This window comes from Helianthus annuus, chromosome 10, assembly GCF_002127325.2.
Source record: "Helianthus annuus cultivar XRQ/B chromosome 10, HanXRQr2.0-SUNRISE, whole genome shotgun sequence".
NCBI classification, from domain to species: domain Eukaryota; kingdom Viridiplantae; phylum Streptophyta; class Magnoliopsida; order Asterales; family Asteraceae; genus Helianthus; species Helianthus annuus.
Genome location: NC_035442.2, coordinates 179,713,218 through 179,736,918, shown reverse-complemented (window position 1 = coordinate 179,736,918; position 23,701 = coordinate 179,713,218). Strand labels below are relative to the sequence as shown.

At 38.7% G+C, this 23,701-nt stretch overlaps 1 protein-coding gene across 1 annotated transcript; it reads left to right on the top strand.

Moving 5' to 3' along the window:
- Window positions 1-1,019: 1,019 nt before the first annotated feature.
- On the top strand, window positions 1,020-1,795 carry LOC110883725. Its single transcript, XM_022131383.2, has 2 exons — window positions 1,020-1,362; window positions 1,483-1,795. Exons 1-2 carry the CDS (start codon window positions 1,094-1,096, stop codon window positions 1,742-1,744), a joined length of 531 nt encoding a protein of 176 aa, XP_021987075.1. The 5' UTR covers window positions 1,020-1,093; the 3' UTR covers window positions 1,745-1,795.
- The last annotated feature ends 21,906 nt before the right edge of the window (window positions 1,796-23,701 follow it).

The window sequence follows — 23,701 nt, the reverse complement described above, 5'->3', positions numbered from 1 at the left end:
TAAAATATTGCATTTTTAATAAATTTTTAAACCATATATTTCTAATGTGTGGCTCAAATTGGTTCCTAAGTAATTAAATAAACAATGCAATAAGTTTGCCAATAGGCATCATAATTGTTTCCTAATTTCACTTTATACTTTTATATGTTTTTTAACTACCATGGTTAATATAAAAACCAAATCAAAATACATGCATGCTATGAATATATATATTTTAACGGTAAAAAGCTTGTTACTACTTAATTATACAAATAATCCTAAATAATTTCCCCTTTATCCAGGTTTGAACATATGACATTCCTCTAAGAGATACGTCTCTCTAACAAGTGGGCTAGCTTCACATTGAATTATGATTATATACAACGGCGAAGTATAGAAGGGGCAGGGAGGGACGCCCGACCCTCCGAACTTTTCGCTCAATAGTGTTATATATGTAGTTTTCATATAGAATTTTTTGGGTATAGACGTTTTCGACCCCCCGGTTCTATAGAATTTTTTTGGTATATACGCTTTCGAACCCCCCCCCCCCTCCCGGGTCATTCGGGTCAAGCTTCGACACTCATTATATATTTGATTTTGAAGTACATAATCTTGGATTAAGGGGAATAAAGTCTGATACATAATTGTGGATTCAAGTATTCCATCACTATATACGTAGACTTTCTTTAACATAATTATATAGGTATGTCACCTTAAGTTAGACATTAAAATGACTATTTTCATGAATTTTTTTATTTAATCATCCAATCTAACCGTAGAAATGTAAAACACACGTAAGAATATACATACATACACACATACACATACATGTGTGTGTACATATATTATATTTAGTAATTTGTGATTTTGTGTCCTAGCTTGGGAACAATGTTGGTAAAACAAATGAAATTGAGATCCAAAATTGGAATGTTTGATGACTCGGATATGGATGTATTCAAACAAATATATGGACCTTATCCACCCCTCCCCCACACACACCAACCCTCAAAAAAATAATATGTATGTATATATACCCACGTCCCCAATACCCTTTTCAAGATCACAACACTTCACTCATTCATATTTTTCTTCTTCATCATCACCATAACAAGCAATGGCTGGGATTGAAGATGATCAAATCATCCAACAAAATGGATCATCAACACAGTTTCAATGGGCTTTTGGTGAAGTTAAAAACAATGTTACATATGAATATGACTCTGATTTTGTCGAAGAATGTTCGGATGATTCCTTAGTCACATTGTCTTCCTCTGAAATAGCCGATGATGCCACGTCACCTTCTTCGGCTTCTTCAATGCTGTTTAATAGTGATGATGGTCCATTGTATGAGTTATCTGAACTCATGGCTCAGCTACCTCTAAAGTAAGTTATACCTGTTATTAGTCTGTAATCGTCTCTGTTTTAATGAAAATAATAAACAATCATTTCACCAAAAAAATGTAATTTATTATATAATTAATTAATTACTTGTTGCTTATACAGGAGGGGTTTGTCAAAGTTCTACCATGGAAAGTCTGAGTCATTTGGATCACTTGCAAATTTAAACAACATTCAAGATCTTGCAAAGAGGGGAGGTCAGAGATCAAGAAGGTCAAATTGTAAAAGTCAAAGTCAAATGTTGAGTCCAAAGGGTACAATTGTCAAAAACAAGAAGGGTTGTTGTTCATCTTCTCTTGCTAGGAGTTGTTTAGTTTCTTCCCTTGGAGAAATGAGTTCGATCTTGGACACAATTGTTGTGGATTAACGATTTTGATGAATTTTCATTTGTTTATATTATATTTAGTTTCTTATTTTAGTATTTACCACTAAAATTTTATAATCTTAAACTTCTATTTCTTTAATTAAGACATATTATAAAATTACCAATTAAGTTGTTACCCTGAGTTATGGGTCAGGTTGAATCATGTCTAGCATTTTTAGTCCAGATTTGAGTTAAAACACACAAATAAACACATTATAAGGTCCACGAGGTGCAAAGCTTGTAGACACTTAGACGATCAAGTCAACAAGGTCGTCCATAAGATTTCTAGAGGCTCTGTGCGACAAGTAAAAACGGGCCTTACAATAGAAACTTATGTATTAACTTATCTTACATAGTCAAAAGAATCGGGTGACTCTCATAGCAATCTTAAAGCAAAGTTGTTGATTAACTCTTCATAATTCATACTCTTGAATATATCGTTCTCAATAACGATCATTGTCAACCCATTAAGCCTTTCTTGTGCCAGTATGGATCTTAAGTAGAACTTCAAGAACCTCAATTTTGTAAAATCCATTTCTCTAAATGGGTTAACTTGTGAAACACTTAATTGATTATCCCCTGTCGATCAACCGCCGTTCTCAATTCTTTATAATTCCAAACTATCGCTTATAATTAATTGTTAGCTATGTTATTATTTTAATTGTTTAAAAGGGGCAAATGAGTATTGAGTATTTGGGTGAAATGATTAGTTGATTAATGAGCTAATGGTATATGATTATTAACTTATGAGCCCCCTCTAGATCATAAAATTACTAATAACAACATAACTTTTTTATATATGTTAATCAATGTACAATACTTGAACGAGAAAAATAAAAAGCATTTGGGGCCCTCTATAAAACACGGGCTATGTGTGGTCGCCTAACCCACACATCCTCGAAGACAACCCTGTAAGGCTGTAAGTTAGCATACCATGATAACAGTATATTATATGTTATCTATGTTAAATTGTTAATGTGAGTGTATATATGGGTGTGATCTGGCACGAGTAACATTCAGCTTGCGACGTATATGAAGTGAAGAAATAAGGATGCGATGACATTTTCCCAATTATGATAATTACATTATTCAACAAATAAAGACCCCATAACAAAATTAAAGTAGAGTAAAAAAATACGCTATTTGTAAACTATAACATAATTTTATCACTCTACTTAATTTCATTGTCAGCACAACAATAATTACCATACAACAAAATTGTACATTACTCGTAAATTGTAGCATAATTATTATTACTACGGTAGAATTTTGTTATAGCTTACTCGATTTAGACCATAGGTAATGAGCGTTTTCTCCCCCCAAACACGCCTAAAAACGCCACCGCCCCCTGGCGTTTTTCAAATCACGCTTGGAGCAATTTTGAATGGCGAATCACATTTAATCTTCCTTTTTTGGCCAAAAGCTTTTTTGTTGGTTTTTTTTATTTTTATTTAATTCTCTACACCCTTTTAACATAATGTCCGCATCCCCACTACACCCATTTTAGAAAACGTCAAATAATGCCTCTTGTTGACTGTACTGCTACATGTTGGAAAACACCCAAGGATGAGGGCATTATTCACCCTTACCACTATGCATTGTGTTACAGTAATTACGAAAGTCACATTATGTGAATTTCGTTCTTTATTTTTAGAGTTTGCACACCAACACACAAATGTGTAGAAGTTTAAGAAGAGTCATGACTCACCAAATGTTGAAGCATAGATGGTTGCGAACTGGATAAGACCTAATGCGTGGAACCTATCTAAGAATGAAAATAGCCATTTAGCCTATTCTTTCTGACCCACTTCACACGTTTATATGGGCATCTTGTGGTTATATTCAAGGCATTTTGAGTTTTGCATCAAATATTCAATATACATTCATAAAGTGTATTTATGATATTATATTAATTTATTTTGAGCGTTAAATAACTGTCATACAATCTTTTCTTAATGTATATTTATTCATGTTTTTTTAAACGAGAACCTAACCTACTCTTATATATACATCTTAAAATAGAGGGAAGACACCTTATTTATTTTGAGCATTAAACCCTTCACGTTTAATATAGAGGGAAGACACCTTATCTCTCTTTACTGATATTTTTAAGTTAAGCATGTTAATTATCAATGCTTATAAAGTTATACCCGGAACAATTGTTCTATAGGTTAACTAGTCGGAGTGGTTCAATCGATCTTAAAAGTTAAATGACGTTAATGCATATAAAAAAAGTGTTATTCAAGAAAATAATAAAATATAAAAACAGAAGATTTTAAAACATTATATACTAATAAAACATAAACTCAATGAACAGTAATTTTGAGTTTATTTTTTATTAGTATATTCAATTAATTAAAAATATATTCAATAATGGGGCGGGGTTGTAACGTGGGTTGAGTACAAACGCCCAAGTCACCATCCCGGGTGGGCTTGGGTTTCGGCGTAGCCCCTTGGGCAGGGGTTTCAGCCAGGGTGATGGGCGGGGCTATCAAGATGACATGGCGGGATCTCATTGGCCAAGACAAGACAAGTAGCTGTTTGGGCTAGCCGTTGGCCAACGGCTATGTGTTAAAAAATTGTAACGTGGGTTGAGTACAAACGCCCAAGTCACCATCCCGGGTGGGCTTGGGTTTCGGCGTAGCCCCTTGGGCAGGGGTTTCAGCCAGGGTGATGGGCGGGGCTATCAAGATGACATGGCGGGATCTCATTGGCCAAGACAAGACAAGTAGCTGTTTGGGCTAGCCGTTGGCCAACGGTTATGTGTTAAAAAAAGATCTAGTAAATATTATAATATGGGGTATGGGGCGTAGGTTGTGGCGTGGGTTGGGTACAAATGCCCAAGTCACCACCCCGGGTGGGCTTGGGTTTCGGCGTGGCCCCTTGGGCGGGGGTTTCAGCCCGGGCGTTGGGCGGGGCTATCAAGATGACATGGCGGGATCTCATTGGCCAAGACAAGTAGCCGTTTGGGCTAGCCGTTGGCCAACGGCTATGTGTTAAAAAAGATTTAAGAATTATTAGAATATGGGGTATGGGGCGGGGGTTGTGGCGTGGGTTGGGTATAAACGTCCAAATCACCACCCCGGGTGGGCTTGGGTTTCGGCGTGGCCTCTTGGGCGGGGGTTTTAGCCCGGGCGTTGGGCGGGGCTAAAAAAAATTCTCATCCAACCACAATACGAAAAAATGAATCCTCATAATCGAGGTTTTGACCCGAAAAATCCGTGGGCATTCCAAGAAACACCTAGCCCAGCATCCAATCGTCCAATTGCTCCCTTTTTAATGCACTCCACGATGCCGGATATGACTGGTTACGCATCGTTTATCTTGAATCGTTTGAAGAATGATGTCAGTCAGTTTACTTACTGTGTGTATAAAAGGTAATCTAAACTGTGCAATTACTTGTATTGCTACGTTGTTACAGGATTTTATAAGCTCGGTACCAATCGGTACCGAAAATACCGTTACCGAAATCCCCAAAAGTATGTATCGGTACCGAATATACCTGGTACGGTACGGTTCAGTACCGGTTGGTACTGGTACAACACCGGTATTTGAGGGTAAAAATCGGTGAACACCGGTGCCGAACCGGTACCGAAAATACGTTACGTTTTAATTCGAGCTACTTTTTGTTATTTGACATGTTTTGTCATTCTTATAGAACGATTTGGTTTAGCGCACCGCAACGCGCGCGCATGGAAACAACTAGTTAGTCATCAAAAACATAAAAGCAAACATCTAAAAATAAACAAGTTCGATGTTCATACAATAATTATCAAAAACATAAAAAGTAGTATGAAAATCAATCATACAAAAATGAAACAAGTTAAATAAACAAATAAAAGAAAAACTCTGACCGACCAAACGGTTCAAAACATTCGGTCATCTTTTCAAAACATTAAAATCGTTTATTTGACATGTTGATCACCGAGGCATCAATTACTGGCCATACAAGTCTCATACCGCAAATGTAATATTGGGCTTCGGCCCAAACCACTAAAAACAAGGTCTGCCACAAAGCCCATTTTTTTATTTAGAGAAAACAGCCCACAATATCTGGGCTCCACCTAGGCACCTAGTACCAAATCTTAGCAGGGTTCTTCCTACCCGGGATGAGCTCGGTATCGATACCGAAAATACAGGTATCGAAATTCGTCAAATGTGGGTACCGGTACCAAAAATGTTCGGTACGGTAACGGTATTTGAAGGCAAAATTTGGTAAAATACCGGTACCGAAAACTCCAAAACGTGGGTACCGGTTCGGTACCGATACCCGGTACCAAATGCTCATCACTACTTCTTACAGGTGAATAAAACGAGGTTGGACACAGAATCGGTTTTTACCCTGTGCAGAAACCAGTTTGGAATGGACTTGAACCGGCAGGTTGTAATCAATTTGTAAATATATACTTTGAAACCAATCAAACCTAAACTGAACCGGTTATTCCCTTCCCTTCCCAAACCGAACAAATCATATTATTATTAATCAATCTCCTTTACAATTTTGGATCCGACTTCCATAAACAATTAAACATACATCTAAAGACTTCAATTATTCCGATTATGTTTCATTAATCAGTTATAGTTTTTACTTTGTTCGTGAGAATTTTCGATGGAAAGACTTGTCTGTGATAACATAAATAGCTGAAAGGATCGGTTTTAATATTTCTTGAATTAATCGTGCTTCAAATGCAGTTTTTTTCAAGAATACAAATCATCTTAATTAGTTTTCTACACTGATATAGAGGTATGTTCAATATAAAAAGCATTTTAACTCGTTTTAATGGGAGAAGGAACATGGGTGTGCGGTTACATAATTCTCTTTTGTACTACAATTAAAATAAAAGATACAATATTTATGCGATTATCGTAGTTCTTTATTTAAGTTAAAGGTTTTAGTGTGTCATGGCTATGGTGGTGGGACTACTTTTAAATTCCTAGACCGTTTGACAAAGTTTATGGACTTGTTTGATTGGTGTGACCATGTTAGTAATAGTGCAGCATGCATTCGGATATCATGTGGAGTTGGTGATATGGCTACTAGAGGTAAGATGTAGCATATTTTATTAAAATGGCTTGGTGGGAACAGGGATGGGGGGTGGGGGTAGCATAATGTCAAACCACATGCTACATCAATTAAGCTAGGCTTTTTGACTCTGGAGGTAAAACTGACAAAACCTTAAGGGGGTCGGGCCACTACCCGATTTGGCCCCGGGTAGGTGTTACCTGAGCGGGTACACCGCCGTCGGTCTGGCGGGTAGTGGCCGGCGGGTAGGGTTTGTGTGTTGTAGAACCCGATGGCGAGATGAATGTGAATGGTTTTCTATTTATCACTCCTTTGTTCTTGTGCATGAATGTCAATATGACCCCATAATTAAATAACTTTTTATTCTAAGGCTTTGGGGGTTTTGGATTAGACGATTCGTAATGGGTAATGTCTTTTAAGGGATGAGTTCCGTCACATCAGCATCATAATGTCCCTTTAAAAAATGTGTAACGGTTAACGCCCCTTAATGCTCCTCAATTATTACTTTCCATTTTGTGTAACGGTACAATTCCCTCGTCATGCCCTTATAATGCCCGGGGGCGATGTTGGGGGCGTTATCAAGCCCCTTCATACCCTATAATGCCTCATTACGCATGGCTTTATGGAGATGGGTTTTTGTTGGTGATGAAGATGGTTGTTGCGATGGATTGCAGGTTTTTGAAGATGGAAGAAGATGAAGTTTGGGTTAAATTAATTTATGTTTTTTTAAATATTTATATATATTATAAATGTTTTGTATTTTTATAAAACAAAAAACAAAAAACATAATATATATTTAAAAGCTTAAATTATTTTTTAGAAAACAAAAAAGAAAGAAGATATTAGGACACTGATGCCAACAAATTTGGTAGTTAATTGTTTTATCAATTAATGGGATGGTGATCCATTGTCAAAAGGGAAAACTTTTAAACACATTGGGAGAGAGAGGTCTTGGGTTCAAGTTCCATAGACAACAAGGAATAAAAGAAATTTGTCATTTAAAAAAACAAATTTGGTAGTTTAAGGTACTGAATGGAGTAATTGACGTGACACTGTAGGATTGGTAGGGGTTAGATAAGCCTTAGCTTCTACTTCTTGATCCTTTTTATCGGCTTCAAAATTTCCATCATCTCATTGTTTGAACCTTCAGCTGGACCACTCGATCTTCCTTGACTTGAACCCTGTTGATAACTCCTTTGAGTGTAATTCTGGTTGTTATAACCAGGCTGTCTGTTTTGATATGGCTGAGCTCCTTGAGTAGGTACTTGAAAATTGGGATTAGACTGATTAGCACTATTACCATATCTAAAATTTGGGCGATTCCTTAAACCTGGATGATATGTGTTTGAATTCATATCATATATCTGCTGATCACCGTAGACCTGGTTGACTTCTTCATGAGCTATACCGGACAATCTTCCCAAACATGGCCTAAATCACCACAAGCGTCATAAATCGGGCATGACTGAGCAGCATGTATCGAGTCTTTTCCTCCAAGGCCCTTGAATTTTGCTAGCTGACGCTTCAACGCCTCTTTTCTCTCTAACTGAGCTACCCGAGCTATAGAGGTTCCCATACCAGTTGATGTAGCCATTGGATATTTCTTCCCTCTATCAGATTGAGCCTGCCTCTTCGAGTCAGCCGCTACAATATCCAAATAATCCCAGTCTACATCTACGTGATTTCTCAGAAAAGTACCACCCGTTGTGGCCTTAATGTCTCACATATCTTCATTAGATGACCCATCATAGAACGCGGTAATTGACTCCCATCGTGGAATACCGCGATGTGGACAATTACGGATCAACTGATTGAACTGCTTCCATGACGCATACAACAACTCACCCGGAAGTTGTGGGAACTCTCTAAGGGCGGCTCTTCCCATCTTGTTCTTTGTGGAGTGTAGTACTCTTCTAGGAACTGCTGCTGCATCACTTGCCATGTGTGAATGCTTGCATAAGGCAAGAAGATGAACCATTCACGTGCTGAATCTTTTAGGGAGAACTGAAATACGACCAACTTAACTTGATCTGGTGTGAACCCGTGTCCACCTATCATACTACATGCATAAGATTTTCTTCTTGCTATATCTATTGATGGGTTAGGCTAGCATATGTCGCCGATGGAGTACCGTACTATCCTTAAGTATCGTCTCATGATTCCTTTATTTCTAGTTGATGAAATATGCCCTATTTGTCATAAGGCGTGTTTGGATTCTTTTGGGGAGCATGCAGTTCGTTGTAGAGAGTTCCCCGTGGTTCAAGTACTGGCATGATTTAGTTAGGGATGTCCTTTTTGACATATTCAGACGCGCTGTTATTTCTGATAAGAAAGAGGCACCCGTTAAATTCTTAACTGACCCATTAGAAGGAAGATCTACCTTAGATCAGCCGACATTTTGGTATTTGGATGGGTAGGAGGAAAACATGCATGTGTTGATCTTATAAGGGTTTCCCCGCTTGTGGGCTTAGGGGTAGTGCTTTCACGGTGAGTCAGACTGCTTTAAAGGCTGCTTCGGGAAAGTGACCAAACACGAGAAAGCGTGCCTTGACAACTAACACGTGTTTATCCCATTTGCTTTTGATACTTTTGGTTTCCTGACGCCAAAGACTATGGACCTACTTAGTCGAGTTCAAAGGTTCATGCATAGTAATATTATATGACACCGAGATCTATGGACGTAGTTTTAAAAAACTTAGCTTTTTCTATTCAAAAATAAGTAGTGGTTCGGTTTATTGTTTGTTTACCATCTATCATAATTCATAATATAGTAAATTAATCATACACAAAATAAATTTACGCATTTCGTGAGTACAAGGTGAAAAGATTAATTTGACCCTGATGAATACATGTATTTAAAGAAAGTATCTTTTATTGTTTCTTTCTTATAATAAACACGAGAGGCTATTTAAAAAAAAATTAACAACCCATTAATGGTTGTTTTTTTAATGAAAGGACCGAAAGGATACATAATATTAAATTCGTTCATAAACAAATGATTAGAAATGCATGAATATTTAGCACCGTTATCCGGTTTTTGATTTTAAAATTATAATATAGTGGTGATCTACGATTGTCACCTTTATTCTCTTTTTGGCCTCATTTGCACGTCAAAACGAGTGTGTTTGGTAGTGTTTAATTTGTTACTTCTCAATATCGAAAAGTATGTTTTTAGAATCTTTTCATTTAATTTTTGCCACCAAATGCCGGGCCTTCTCTTCTATTCAAGCTAGTGCCTTCTTTTGTCATATTTGGCATTTTTTTTTATAATTGATGTACCACCCAATTAGATTTAAATGATTAATAATGTTGGTTTTACTCTTTTGACAAAACATATGAAATATTTATAAAAATGTTAGTTTTACTTTTAAAATCCATTGTTAGGGTGAAGCAGGATTGAAATTCATCAACAAAAGATCAACATAAGGAGATGAACATGGAAAGAAATCAATAGGAGTTTGTTTGGAAATTCAGTTTGAAAATCTTATAATTTTCTTTTGAATGAAAGATTGTTCTTGGTTTAGAAGTAATTTATATTCAAAGGCAATTTCAAATAAATAGGAATATAGTATAGTAGACATTTAATGGAGGATTACAACATATCTACAAGTTTATTTGGTATTTAAAAGTTGGGGTGTCAATTTTGTTGGGTTGGTATCAGTGGTCTGGCAGAAGATCAGTTCGTGGTGCCGAGCGCCTCCTATCTACGTTTTTTCGGTTCAAGACTTGTTCGTAGTTCACAAGTTCACTCAAGGCTCGGTTCAGAAAAGAAGACTCATCCAATCCATTATGGTGATTGCTTGTTGGTGTATTTGGAAAGTGCGGAACAAAGTCATCTTCAAGAATGAGTCGGTAAAGGTGGAAGATATTTGCAGGGATATGGTTTCATATAGTTATCTTTGGATGATGAGTAGAGCTAAAAATGTAAACTATGGCTGGGAGTCTTGGAGGTCTTTTGATGTGTAATTGCTTTTAGCTGTTTTTGTTTATTCTCTTGCTAGCTTCTGGCTAGCAGAGGCTATGGTTGTGGTTTATAAAAGGTGGTGTTCAAAAAAAAATTGTGTTGGGTTGGCGGATTTACGGGTTGTGGGTTAACGGGTTGAAATGTACAACCTAAACCCGACGCTTATCATTATTTGTGTCAACGGTTTCAATCCTAACCCCCACAAATATAAATTCGGGTCAACTTGAACACGCCTCGTTTACCCCCCTTTTTTTAAATTAATCATACATGTTGACGAGTTATAAATTGGTAGTTGGGTTATAAGCAGGTTATCGGTAATGTGTTTAATGATGAGTATAAGCGGGACAAGTAGATAATATGGTGTGACAAAATTAACATTATTATAACTAACGATGTAAAATAGAAAACATGAAACCAAAAACAAAGATATAAAAGTTTCTTTTTTAAGACTTAAACGGGTTAACAGGTCAATACGAACCCAACTTGTTTTTTAAACGGATGGTGTTAGTCGACTCAAAACTTATTTTTTGTGTCGATTTCAGGTTGTGTCAAGAATTGTCGCCCCTGTTTAAACTATTTAAAAGTTCTCATTTAGTGTTAGTGTTCTTATTATTTACATATTGCACAGTCGGTGGAATTCTTTCTATGCTCTTTGGACAATATAAATTTAATCACTTCTCAGCTAGCTACTAAATATTGGTTATCTAAGAAACACTATTTATCTTAGGAATAACTTCTTTAATTTATGAAAGGGTAAATTACACTTTTCGTCCTTTATGTTTGTTACAGATTGCAATGGATAACCTTTAACTTCAATAATTACAGTCATAATCCTTTATTTGCAAAACTCATTACATCGTTCGTCCTTTAACACTAACCAGGTTAAAAATTTAAGTTAAATCTGATCATGTGACTTGCACATGAGGGTAGATCAGAAATTTTACTTGTATATTTATTGATAGAACTCTTTCATTCTGGATTGATCTTCTTCTCCACTTGCCACCACCACCAACCCAGCACTAGCACCACCACCACCACTACTTAGTCACCTCAGTCTCTCACCTCTCTCCCTCCCTTTCAAAATCACAAAAACCCATCTCTAAACTCTCTCTTAACCACCACTGTCTGTGCGGCTGCCGCCACCACCGCCTGAAACAACATCTGCTTGTTCATCAGATCCAACTGCCACCAAACTCCACTAATAACCGGCATCTCCGATACGTCCGTACACCACTACAACTGCGGCTTATATGTGTATATAACCTACAGGTATGTGTGAGTGAAGTATGTGTATGTATAACCATATTTCAACAAGAACCCTTTCGGATCTGTAAAATCGCAGATCTATTAGCGGCATCGCCGTCGCGTTTGACTCGGATCTGTAATGTGTGTAGACATTTGAGGGGTGGTGACACAGATCTATAACCCGTGGCGACAACGGTGTCCAGAGTTGAGGGCTGGTGACTCAGATCTATAACCTTCAGTGGAGGTGTTTGCAGTTGAAAGAGCAATTTTTTTTACCCATCAAATGGTAGGACATAAAGATAAGATTGAAAGTTATCATAATATTTTGGAATGTGAAATTTGTGTTTAAACGAAAAACAGAAATTGGGTTATTTGTTTATTTCTCTATATATATTTGGCAAAGACTTGCAGATTTCCGGCACCGTCTTTGTGCGAGCCTTCCCATCAAACATTAAGCACAACCACTGACAATGGTGACTGATGTGATACAAGGGGCTTTAATTATAAGATATACTTTTAAATAAAAGGGTAGCATAAAATGACTGAAATACCCTTATGTGCATTGCATATAACCAGACCTAACTGATAAATTTAACTGGGTTAGTGATAAAGGACGTAAGGTGTAATGGATTTTTCAAATAAAGGACCATGACTGTAACTATTGAAGTTAAAGGCTATCCATTGCAATCTCCTACAAACATAAAGGACGAAAACTGTAATTTACACCCTTTATGAAAAGGTTACGTCAGTTCAAGGACTGGGCTTGGATGACGTATATTGCAGCTTTTGTAGAGACGACAATGAAACCGTTGATCATCTATTTACGTGGTGCAGACTTGCAATGCAGGTTTGGGACTCGGTGATTAATGTAGGAACCGTTCGCGTATAAATAAAATAAAATAATTTTAGTAAATGATTACAATACAAAAATTAAAGAAAGTAGGAAATTTCTACACTTTTACAACTCAGATAAATTAAAATACAAGAACAAAAGATGAAAATAGAAAGATACGAGGCAAAGGGTTATGTTTAACACAGGGCCCTTAAAACAAATTCCGAGTCTCCCAAAAGAACTCATTTTGTTTCCCAGGGTACAACAGTCGGAGCAGTGTGTATTGCCAGAGCTGGCTCGAGAACTCGAAGATTACCTTGAGAAGAGTTAGAAGAAGATCAGAAATCTACAGAGAATTGTGTGCATTAGCTGTTGGTGTTTTTTCAATGTCTTCTGCAATGGATGTGATGCTCTATTTATACAGCATCTGAGTTGAAACAACAAAAACGAATTAAATGAGAGAATTAAATTGCATTAAACGTCTTCAATGCACTTTAACCCGTCATTTAATTCTTAGTTAAAGCCGTTGACTCGTCTGTTTCAAATGCTGAAGTGAAACTGATCTGTCATTATAGTCTGGGAAGCTTCTGTCGCGCGCGCAGACACTCTGATGCGCATGCGCGATTTTGGCTCCCTTTCATACGTGCGCGCAGGTCAGCCTGGTCATGTGCCATGTACCCGTGCGCTCGCCTGCCATGTCATTCGCTAAGGTTGACCTGCTTGCTACCTGATCCTTGCAGCCCCTATGCTTCACCACGTGCGCGAGGTCAATGACAGAAAAAAGGCGGCTCTCTAGCGGGCTAGCGGCTCGCGACGTTGCGAACGTGCGCCATCAAAGCGCCCACACCACGAGCGTGCATGTGCGAGTTAGGGTGCGGAGTACACTAGTGTGTGCTTCCATGAAACAATAAGGAAGGAGTGTTCTCACTTAAATACCTCTTTAAGTTTCATCTCTCCTCCTATGTGGGACAAGGTGTTATTTTCCCATCATTTCAGCATTCAATGTTTCAAATACCAACCTTTGAGCATCGATATCTCATCTATCTTAGCTCCATTTTGGAAGCGGTTTAGTTTGTTGTGAAGCTCTTCCAACATAGAACACAAACCCACAATAAATATATAAAATCCCCTCAATTTCTTATATTTATTTCTAGTCCAAAATTTGGAAAAATGTATTTCCTATATTTATGAAAATTGTTATTTTCATAAAATTTCCAACATTTAATTGGTGCAAAGGTACGACCATTTATGCTTTCACGGCAAAAGATTTGGTTCAAGCTCATCGATTCATAAGTGGGTCTCAAAGGTGGAAGAAGGCAATATACACCGTAGTGCAAACAGCTATTTGGTGTATCTGGCGTAGTCGAAACAAGCTAGTTTTCCAGCAGAAACAAGTAATTTTTGGGAGGTTAATGGAGGAAAATCAAGGCCCTAGCATACTTGTGGGTTAAAAACAGATCAAAAGCTAGTGGTCTCACATGGAAAAAGTGGAGGGTGTTTGACATACAAGGTGTCCCACCCCAACCAATGGCGGAAACATCGGGATGAGACGAAGTGTGAAGATTGCTCGAGACATCATAACGCTATTTGTGACAATAATTTAATAATCCAAATTTCATTTCCAAACTTCAAGTAGTCATCAATACAAGATCCCAATTAACAACAAGTTTAATCAAAATAACAAACCAACATAACCAAAATTCGATACAACATATTAAACCTAACGTCTAAAGTGTGTATCTAGGCATCGTGCTACCTCTTTCATTTCATCATCATCAACCTGTAACATGTTTAAAATACAATTCAATGCAAAAGCAAAGGCGAGTATACAAGTTTGGTACATACATAGCATAAGATAAAAGTGTGAACAATCCCTCATAGCAAGCATGTGATTCAAGATAAACATTAAATATGGCATGTGTCTAACATATCAAACCAAGAAAACGCAACTTGCTCATGACATAACCAAAGTTTCAGTAGAGGCGGGTCGTTAATCCTATAGCGCTACATATGTCACGGTTTGGCTCGTACGAAGTTAATGATAAGTTCAACACATAAGAATCACCCAAATTTAAAGTATCAAGCCATCACATATACAAGCATGTTATAGGAATGTTCATGTGTTTAGACAAAAGTTCATGTGTAAGTTTCAATAGGTAAACATGTTACACCCCAAAAGTGGTAAAAGTAAAAAGGGGAAAAGTACGAGTATACTCACGGTTTGCAAGTCTTTAAACTTGAGAATCCGAGAGCAAGTTGGTGGATGGATTAGTTTGGAGCACCTTGTCCTTCTACACGGGAAAGCAAAGGTGTATGAGTTTGGCGTATAACGGAAGATTATAGATTCGGAGTTTTTAAAATATATAGAAAGTAACATAGGTGAAAATAATCATCTTGTACACATAACTCTTGTTCTTGACACTATTGAAACTCAAAAGAGTTGGTATGATTTCATGGATTCTAAGATCCATTAGAGTCGTAACAAGGGCATGGTCATAGATGATGTAACGTCCACTTAACAAATAACTATTAAGTCATCATCAAGTCTTAGTTACTTAGATGTATACATATAGAATAACTTAGATATTATATAGTTTACAAGTCTTATGATTCAAGCATGAGGTAGGAGATTAATGTCTCCATTTAGGTACCTCTTTGTGTCATAGAATACATACATGAGGTAGGAAGAACAAGCTTCCATTTAGGCACCTCTATTGTTCACCACTACACTTGTTGTTATAAACAACAAGGAGGGTCATGAACATACAAGTATTAAGGTAATAACAACAACTAATCTATAGAAAAACATCAAGTAATGAGTGGATTCTTATGAAGGATAGCCTAGGCTAAACCTACCATCACACATACATCAAGTTTCACACTTGAACACTACTTGTGGGTAAAACCCTAATTAAAACAGAAAGTTTGTGAGGTTTTAACCTCTGATTTAAGTGTCTCAACCATGTTTTTAAGCTTACCCAACCATAGGAGAGGTTGTAAGCATTAGGACATTGGTGTGAGATGTGTTAGACACAAGTTGGATAAGAAATAACAAGTTGTTGATTAATAATAAACAAAACAGAAAGTTTTAGTCCATTTTAGGGCAAATCCAAGCATGATTCTTTCAAGGAAAAACCAAGGATTCAAACCCAAGGGCATAACAAAGCAATAGGAAGAAGAACCAAGTGATTTGGTTAAGAAATAAGCAAGTTACACTCACTTTAGTGAAGTTACAAGAATCTGTCCAAAACTCAGATTTTACTGCAGATTGAGAGTGAATTTGTGAAGATTAGAGAGTTGTGAAAGTGTCAAATGGGTTGGAGAAGGTGGGTATTTATAATGGAGGAGTTAGAAGATGATTGGAGGTGATTAGAGGTGGATTAAAGGTGATTGGGTGAGGTTGGAGAGTTGGATTTCGTGCATGCAGCTCAAAGAAACACACCTTCTGCCGAAACAAGGGCGTCGCGTGACGTCTAGGACCCTCGCGTCACGCGGCGGGTAGGGGTTGTCTGACTTTCGTTTTATTACACTTAGGCCCCTGAAGTTTATATTTGGTTCCTTTAGGTGCAAAGTTGAGAGTTTAGGGACTTGTTTTGATATAAAAGCATAGTATAAGGTGTAGTTAAGCATGATAATCAAAACCAAAGTACGTTTAAGCGTATAAATGTCATAACCAAGTATCGTTCTCGTTCAAAACACGTTCACTGCATAAGTTTAGATTAATTACAAGTTTCGCACATAGTTTCCAAGAATAACGATTAAACATCGATTGACTCACCAAATCGAACATACGAGCATACATAGAGTGTGTATAACATAAGTGTAACAAAATACAAGCTTCATTAATGATCCAAGTCTCGGTTTGATAACGATTACAAAGAAAGGAACGATTACAAGAATACAAGGTTTCCAAAAATAGAATTACAAACAAAGCTTTCTATAAATGGAAAGTACAAAAGAGCCGGGCGTTACAGTCTCCCCTCCTTTAGGAAATTTCGTCCCGAAATTTAGGAAGACTCGGGGAAAAGATGAGGATACTTCGACTTCATTTCACTTTCAAGCTCCCAAGTAAATTCAGCGCCACGCTTTCCTTCCCATCGAACCTTGACAATAGGAATTCGACTGCGCCTCAATTGCTTGGTCCCTTGGTCCATGATTTCGACCGGTTTTTCCACAAAGTGAAGCGTTTCGTTGACTTGCAAGTCTTCGAGGGGAACGTGAAGTCCTTCGTCAGCTAGACACTTCTTTAAGTTGGATACGTGGAAGACAGGGTGTACATTGCTGAGTTCTTCGGGCAGATCTAGTCTATACGCAACCTCGCCAATCCTCTCGAGGATTTTGAAAGGACCGACGTAGCGAGGTGCGAGTTTCCCTTTCTTGCCAAATCGAACCACGCCCTTCCAAGGGGATACCTTGAGAAGCACGAAGTCACCTGTCTCGAATTCCATAGGTTTGCGTCCTTTGTCAGCGTAACTCTTTTGTCGGCTCCTGGCTTTCAATAAGTTGTCTCGAACCTGTAAAATCTTGTCCGTCGTCTCTTGTATAAGCTCGGGACCGGTGAGTTGGGCTTGACCAATCTCGTGCCAACAAATAGGCGAACGGCACTTACGACCATACAATGCTTCGAAAGGTGCCATTTGAATACTCGCGTGATAACTGTTATTGTACGAGAATTCGACCAAGGGCAAGTGTGAATCCCAGTTGCCACCAAAATCTATTACGCATGAACGAAGCATATCCTCTAAGGTTTGGATAGTACGCTCGGTTTGACCGTCAGTCTGAGGATGGAAGGCAGTGCTAAGGTTGAGTTTAGTACCCATAGCAGATTGAAAAGTTTGCCAGAGACGAGACGTAAAGCGAGCATCACGATCAGAAATGATGTCGATGGGAATACCATGGCGACAGATTATCTCCTTCATGTAGACCTTAGCCAATTTCTCGACTTTGAAATCTTCATGAATAGGGAGGAAGTGAGCTGACTTGGTCAATCGATCAACGATTACCCAAATGCTGTCATGACCAGCCGTAGTGCGAGGAAGCTTAGTGATAAAATCCATGGCAATGCTCTCCCATTTCCAGATAGGAATCCTGGGTTGTTTGAGTAAGCCAGAGGGACGTTGATGTTCAGCTTTCACTTTGGAACATGTGAGACATTTTGAGACGAAAGTGGCTATATCCTTCTTCATTCCAGGCCACCAATAGGATGTACGCATATCATGGTACATCTTGTCGGCACCAGGGTGAATAGAATACTTCGTATTATGGGCCTCCTTCATCAGGAATTTGCGAAGATCATCGCGGTCGGGAATCCAGATACGATTGAGATGGTATAAAATGCCATCAGATTTGGACACGAGACTATTTTCGGCACCACATTGCATCTCGTTGTAGAGGTTACCCTCATTAACGGATGTGTACTGAGCGTTACGTATGCGATTTTGAAGATCGTGGACGAGTTGGAAACAACGGATACTCTTGACGTGAGTTTTACGACTAAGAGCGTCGGCTACTACATTCGCTTTACCTGGGTGGTATTTGATTTCGCAATCGTAGTCGTTTAACAATTCCACCCAACGACGTTGACGCATATTCAGTTCTTTTTGGTTGAAGATGTGTTGAAGGCTCTTATGGTCGGTGAAGACCACACATTTAGTACCATAGAGGTAGTGTCGCCAAATCTTCAATGCAAAAACGACTGCACCAAGTTCAAGGTCGTGGGTAGTATAGTTTTTCTCATGAATTTTGAGTTGTCTTGATGCGTAAGCGATAACCTTGTCACGTTGCATAAGGACGCAACGAAGGCCAAGGTTTGAAGCGTCGCAATACACGACAAAATCATCGTTACCATCAGGTAGCGTTAGGATAGGAGCATTGCAAAGCATGTCCTTGAGCGTTTGAAAAGATTCCTCTTGTTCGGGACCCCAAACAAAAGGTCTCTCTTTTTGAGTCAAGGAGGTCAAAGGAACAGCGATTTTTGAAAAGTTGGAGATGAAACGACGATAGTAACCAGCAAGACCAAGAAACGAGCGAACTTCAGACGGAGATTTAGGTGCGATCCAATTTTTCACAGCTTCGATTTTTGCGGGGTCAATGTGAATTCCATGTTCGTTGACGGTATGACCAAGGAATTGAACCTCTTTTAGCCAAAATTCACACTTGGAGAATTTGGCGTATAGACGTTCAGCACGAAGGAGTTCAAGGATAAGGTGCAAGTGTCGCTTATGCTCTTCTTGCGTTTTAGAATAGATGAGAATATCGTCGATGAAGACGATCACAAAACGGTCCAAGTATGCTTTGCACACGCGGTTCATTAAATCCATGAAGACCGCAGGTGCGTTGGTCAAACCAAAGGGCATGACCACGAACTCGTAATGACCATAACGTGTACGGAAAGCGGTTTTAGGTACATCTTCTTCGAGTACTCGAAGTTGATGATACCCAGAACGAAGATCGATCTTTGAAAAGCAGGTCGCGCCTTGCAATTGGTCGAAGAGGTCATCAATGCGGGGAAGAGGGTATCGGTTTTTGATAGTAAGCTTGTTGAGCTCACGATAGTCTATACACATACGAAATGATCCATCTTTCTTTTTGACAAACAAAACGGGAGCGCCCCAAGGAGAAGTACTAGGGCGTATAAAGCCTTTGTCAAGAAGCTCTTGAAGTTGACTCGAGAGCTCTTGCATCTCAGAGGGTGCTAAACGATAGGGGGACTTAGCGACAGGTGTAGCACCAGGCACTAAATCGATGCGAAAATCGACAGAACGAGCAGGAGGCGGACCAGGAAGATCGTCGGGAAATACATCAGGAAACTCACGTACGATAGGGACATCGCTTATACTTGGGCCTCTGTCCTTCTTTTCCACAACGTGGGCAAGAAAAGCGAAGGTACCCTTGCGTAAGCATTTGTTCGCTTGGATACACGACATAAGCTTGAGAAGGTTTCTCACCATAGACGTGTAGAGAATCACCGTTTGGAAGAGGAAGGCGGATAAACTTTTCAGAACAAACAACTTCAGCACGAACTCGCCTAAGCCAGTCCATGCCTACTATGATGTCAAAGCTACCCATTTGCATAGGTATAAGGTTGATCGAAAACGTATGATCGTTGAGAATCAATGAACAATTGGAGAGAACGGAATCGACAGTGACGGATTTACCATTAGCGACTTCGACAGCGAAAGATTTTGGCAACTTAGAGCGTTTACACTGGAGCAAGGACTCGAATTCTAACGACACAAAACTTTTATCGGCGCCAGTATCAAATAAGCATGAAGCATAGACATGGTTAACGAGAAACGTACCAGTAATGACGTCGTTTGCGTTTTGAGCCTGAGCTGTGGTGAGGAGGAAAGCTCGACCCCTAGCGGGTTCTTGAACCTGTTGTTGTTGTTGCTGGGGTTGTGGCTGTGGTAGTTGCTGTCGAGGCTGTTGTGGTTGATATCGTTGAGGACACACATTGGCCATATGGTTGGTATCACCACACGTGAAACATGCTCGCACAGGAGCGACTTGGGTTGGAGCTAAGAGAGCTTGGTTTTGGTTGACATGAGTGGTGTAGCGGAAGAATGGGGCGGTATGCCCACCTCGGCCACACCTGTTGCACTTCCGACATTGAGTGTTTAGAGGGTGATGATATCGGCACTTGTCACACTTTGGGTGCGTTCCAGTATACACCTTGCGTGGAGTTTCATTGTTGGTAAAAGCAGGCACAGTTTGTAGAGGTTGTGGGTTTGGCGGAGTGACGACCGCACAGTTTTGGCTTGAAGCCTTCCGCTTCTTGCCTTGGTTCCTCTTAGACTGTTGGGAGGGTTTGGGCTCATCAGAAGAGTCAACAGTAGCTTGGTGTGCATTCTTTGTTGAAACCTTGTCAAAGGTTCCATGAAGAACGCAGTTGTTGTTAAGTTCGGTGGCTATACGAAAAGCATCTTCAATGGTTTGGGGATTGGCAGAGGCAAGGTGGTTTGTTAGGGAAGGTGCAACACAACGGACGAATTTGGCTACGGTTTTAGGTACGGTTTCAACTTGTCCAGGACAGAGAACACTGAGTTATTTAAAGCGCGTAATCAGGCCATCCATGTCACTCCCCTTCTGAGTAAGGTTCCAAAATTCGTTCTCCAATTTTTGGAGTTCATGAGGAGGACAGAAGTGGTCTTTCATAAGCTGTTTGAGATCGTCCCAAGGCATAGCATGTGCAACCTCGTTTCCCCTTTTGTTGCGTTCAGTCGTCCACCACTCGAGTGCTTTTTCACGAAACACCCCAGTTGCATTCAAGGTTCTTAGTTCGTCAGGGCAGCCACTTTGCAAGAAGGTAAGCTCGATGGCATCAAACCAGTTCATCATGGCGGTAGCGCCATTCTTGCCAGTAAATTCTAAGGGTTTACAAGCCATGAAGTGCTTAAATTGGAAGGTCGATTTGGGTTTGTCTGCCTTTGAGTCAACAGAGCCATGCGGTGAATCGGTTTGAATCTTGCTAACGATGTCGGGTAGGACTTTAGCAAATTGTTTGGCCATAAATTTCATGCAATCTTTTTGAGACATGGCGGAGGAAGTCGAACCCTTCTTAGACTTGAGTCTCTTGGAGGAACTAGATGACATCTAAAAGATTGAAAGAGAAGGAAAGGATGAGACTTTGATCATTAATCGAAAACAAGGTTTGTGTATGTAAAAGCAAGTAAATGTTCATGTACCAAGTAAAGTTCACACAGAGCATAAGTTTCCAACATACATTCGATAAGTATAACACATAAGTTGTGTAAAGGGGTATAAATTTAGTTTGTTCACGAGGATTATTATTGTTTGTGATTGCGGTAACGTGCGAAATGATTAAAACAACATTTCGAAACGAATGAACGTTCAAGTATAAAATCACATATAAATTGAGATACATAAAAGAGAGGCTCAATAAAACATAGGAATGTTTCGGGTAGAGAAACGTCGACAATTCCAAAGTGGGTCGAAAGTCCTTTCGATTTAGAGATATTGTGCTTTGGCCTATAAGTAAGATACTCTCGTCGAGAAGCGACTAACGGTATCTTACCCTTTCGGTTACTACACATCTCTAAATGATTGGAACATTCGGGACTTTGGCGAGAATAAAAATCAAGGAATGGGACTTAATCGACAAGATGCGGGTTTCACCCCTAACTTGACGATTTCGTACCCTAAACGTGGTTGGTACTTGTCGGCCAAAATAAAATTTTGACACTTTGACAAGGGTTCACTAGAGTTGAAATGGAAATTACCATTAAGTTGTGGATGTCACTCCTAGCTTAATGGTGAAATTTCGTGCAAAAATAGATTAAAGGTAGAGTGAGAGTCGTTTACCAAATTGTGGGTTTCACGCCTATTTTGGTAAAGTTGTCTCGTTGATGTCACAAGAGTATAAAATAGCATAAGTGTATTCGTGTTAGCCTTAGGAAAGGCATATAATTTTAATAACAAGAAGTGTAGCTAGGAAGCACGTAAGGTAGAGTACAAATGTTTTAAACAACAAATAAGAGACAAAGTTCCTAAAACTATAGACTAGGGCAAAAGCATTGCAATTTTCCTAATTCCCTATAGTTATGGCTCTGATACCAATCTGTCACACCCCAACCAATGGCGGAAACATCGGGATGAGACGAAGTGTGAAGATTGCTCGAGACATCATAACGCTATTTGTGACAATAATTTAATAATCCAAATTTCATTTCCAAACTTCAAGTAGTCATCAATACAAGATCCTAATTAACAACAAGTTTAATCAAAATAACAAACCAACATAACCAAAATTCGATACAACATATTAAACCTAACGTCTAAAGTGTGTATCTAGGCATCGTGCTACCTCTTTCATTTCATCATCATCAACCTGTAACATGTTTAAAATACAATTCAATGCAAAAGCAAAGGCGAGTATACAAGTTTGGTACATACATAGCATAAGATAAAAGTGTGAACAATCCCTCATAGCAAGCATGCGATTCAAGATAAACATTAAATATGGCATGTGTCTAACATATCAAACCAAGAAAACGCAACTTGCTCATGACATAACCAAAGTTTCAGTAGAGGCGGGTCGTTAATCCTATAGCGCTACATATGTCACGGTTTGGCTCGTACGAAGTTAATGATAAGTTCAACACATAAGAATCACCCAAATTTAAAGTATCAAGCCATCACATATACAAGCATGTTATAGGAATGTTCATGTGTTTAGACAAAAGTTCATGTGTAAGTTTCAATAGGTAAACATGTTACACCCCAAAAGTGGTAAAAGTAAAAAGGGGAAAAGTACGAGTATACTCACGGTTTGCAAGTCTTTAAACTTGAGAATCCGAGAGCAAGTTGGTGGATGGATTAGTTTGGAGCACCTTGTCCTTCTACACGGGAAAGCAAAGGTGTATGAGTTTGGCGTATAACGGAAGATTATAGATTCGGAGTTTTTAAAATATATAGAAAGTAACATAGGTGAAAATAATCATCTTGTACACATAACTCTTGTTCTTGACACTATTGAAACTCAAAAGAGTTGGTATGATTTCATGGATTCTAAGATCCATTAGAGTCGTAACAAGGGCATGGTCATAGATGATGTAACGTCCACTTAACAAATAACTATTAAGTCATCATCAAGTCTTAGTTACTTAGATGTATACATATAGAATAACTTAGATATTATATAGTTTACAAGTCTTATGATTCAAGCATGAGGTAGGAGATTAATGTCTCCATTTAGGTACCTCTTTGTGTCATAGAATACATACATGAGGTAGGAAGAACAAGCTTCCATTTAGGCACCTCTATTGTTCACCACTACACTTGTTGTTATAAACAACAAGGAGGGTCATGAACATACAAGTATTAAGGTAATAACAACAACTAATCTATAGAAAAACATCAAGTAATGAGTGGATT

What these genes read in the sequence shown, in the direction of transcription:
- LOC110883725 (XM_022131383.2), top strand. Translation starts at nt 1,094, where the DNA reads ATGGCTGGGATTGAAGATGATCAAATCATCCAACAAAATGGATCATCA. An exon ending in ATGGCTCAGCTACCTCTAAA is followed by an intron (nt 1,363 to 1,482) that starts GTAAGTTATACC and finishes TTGCTTATACAG; the next exon opens with GAGGGGTTTGTCAAAGTTCT.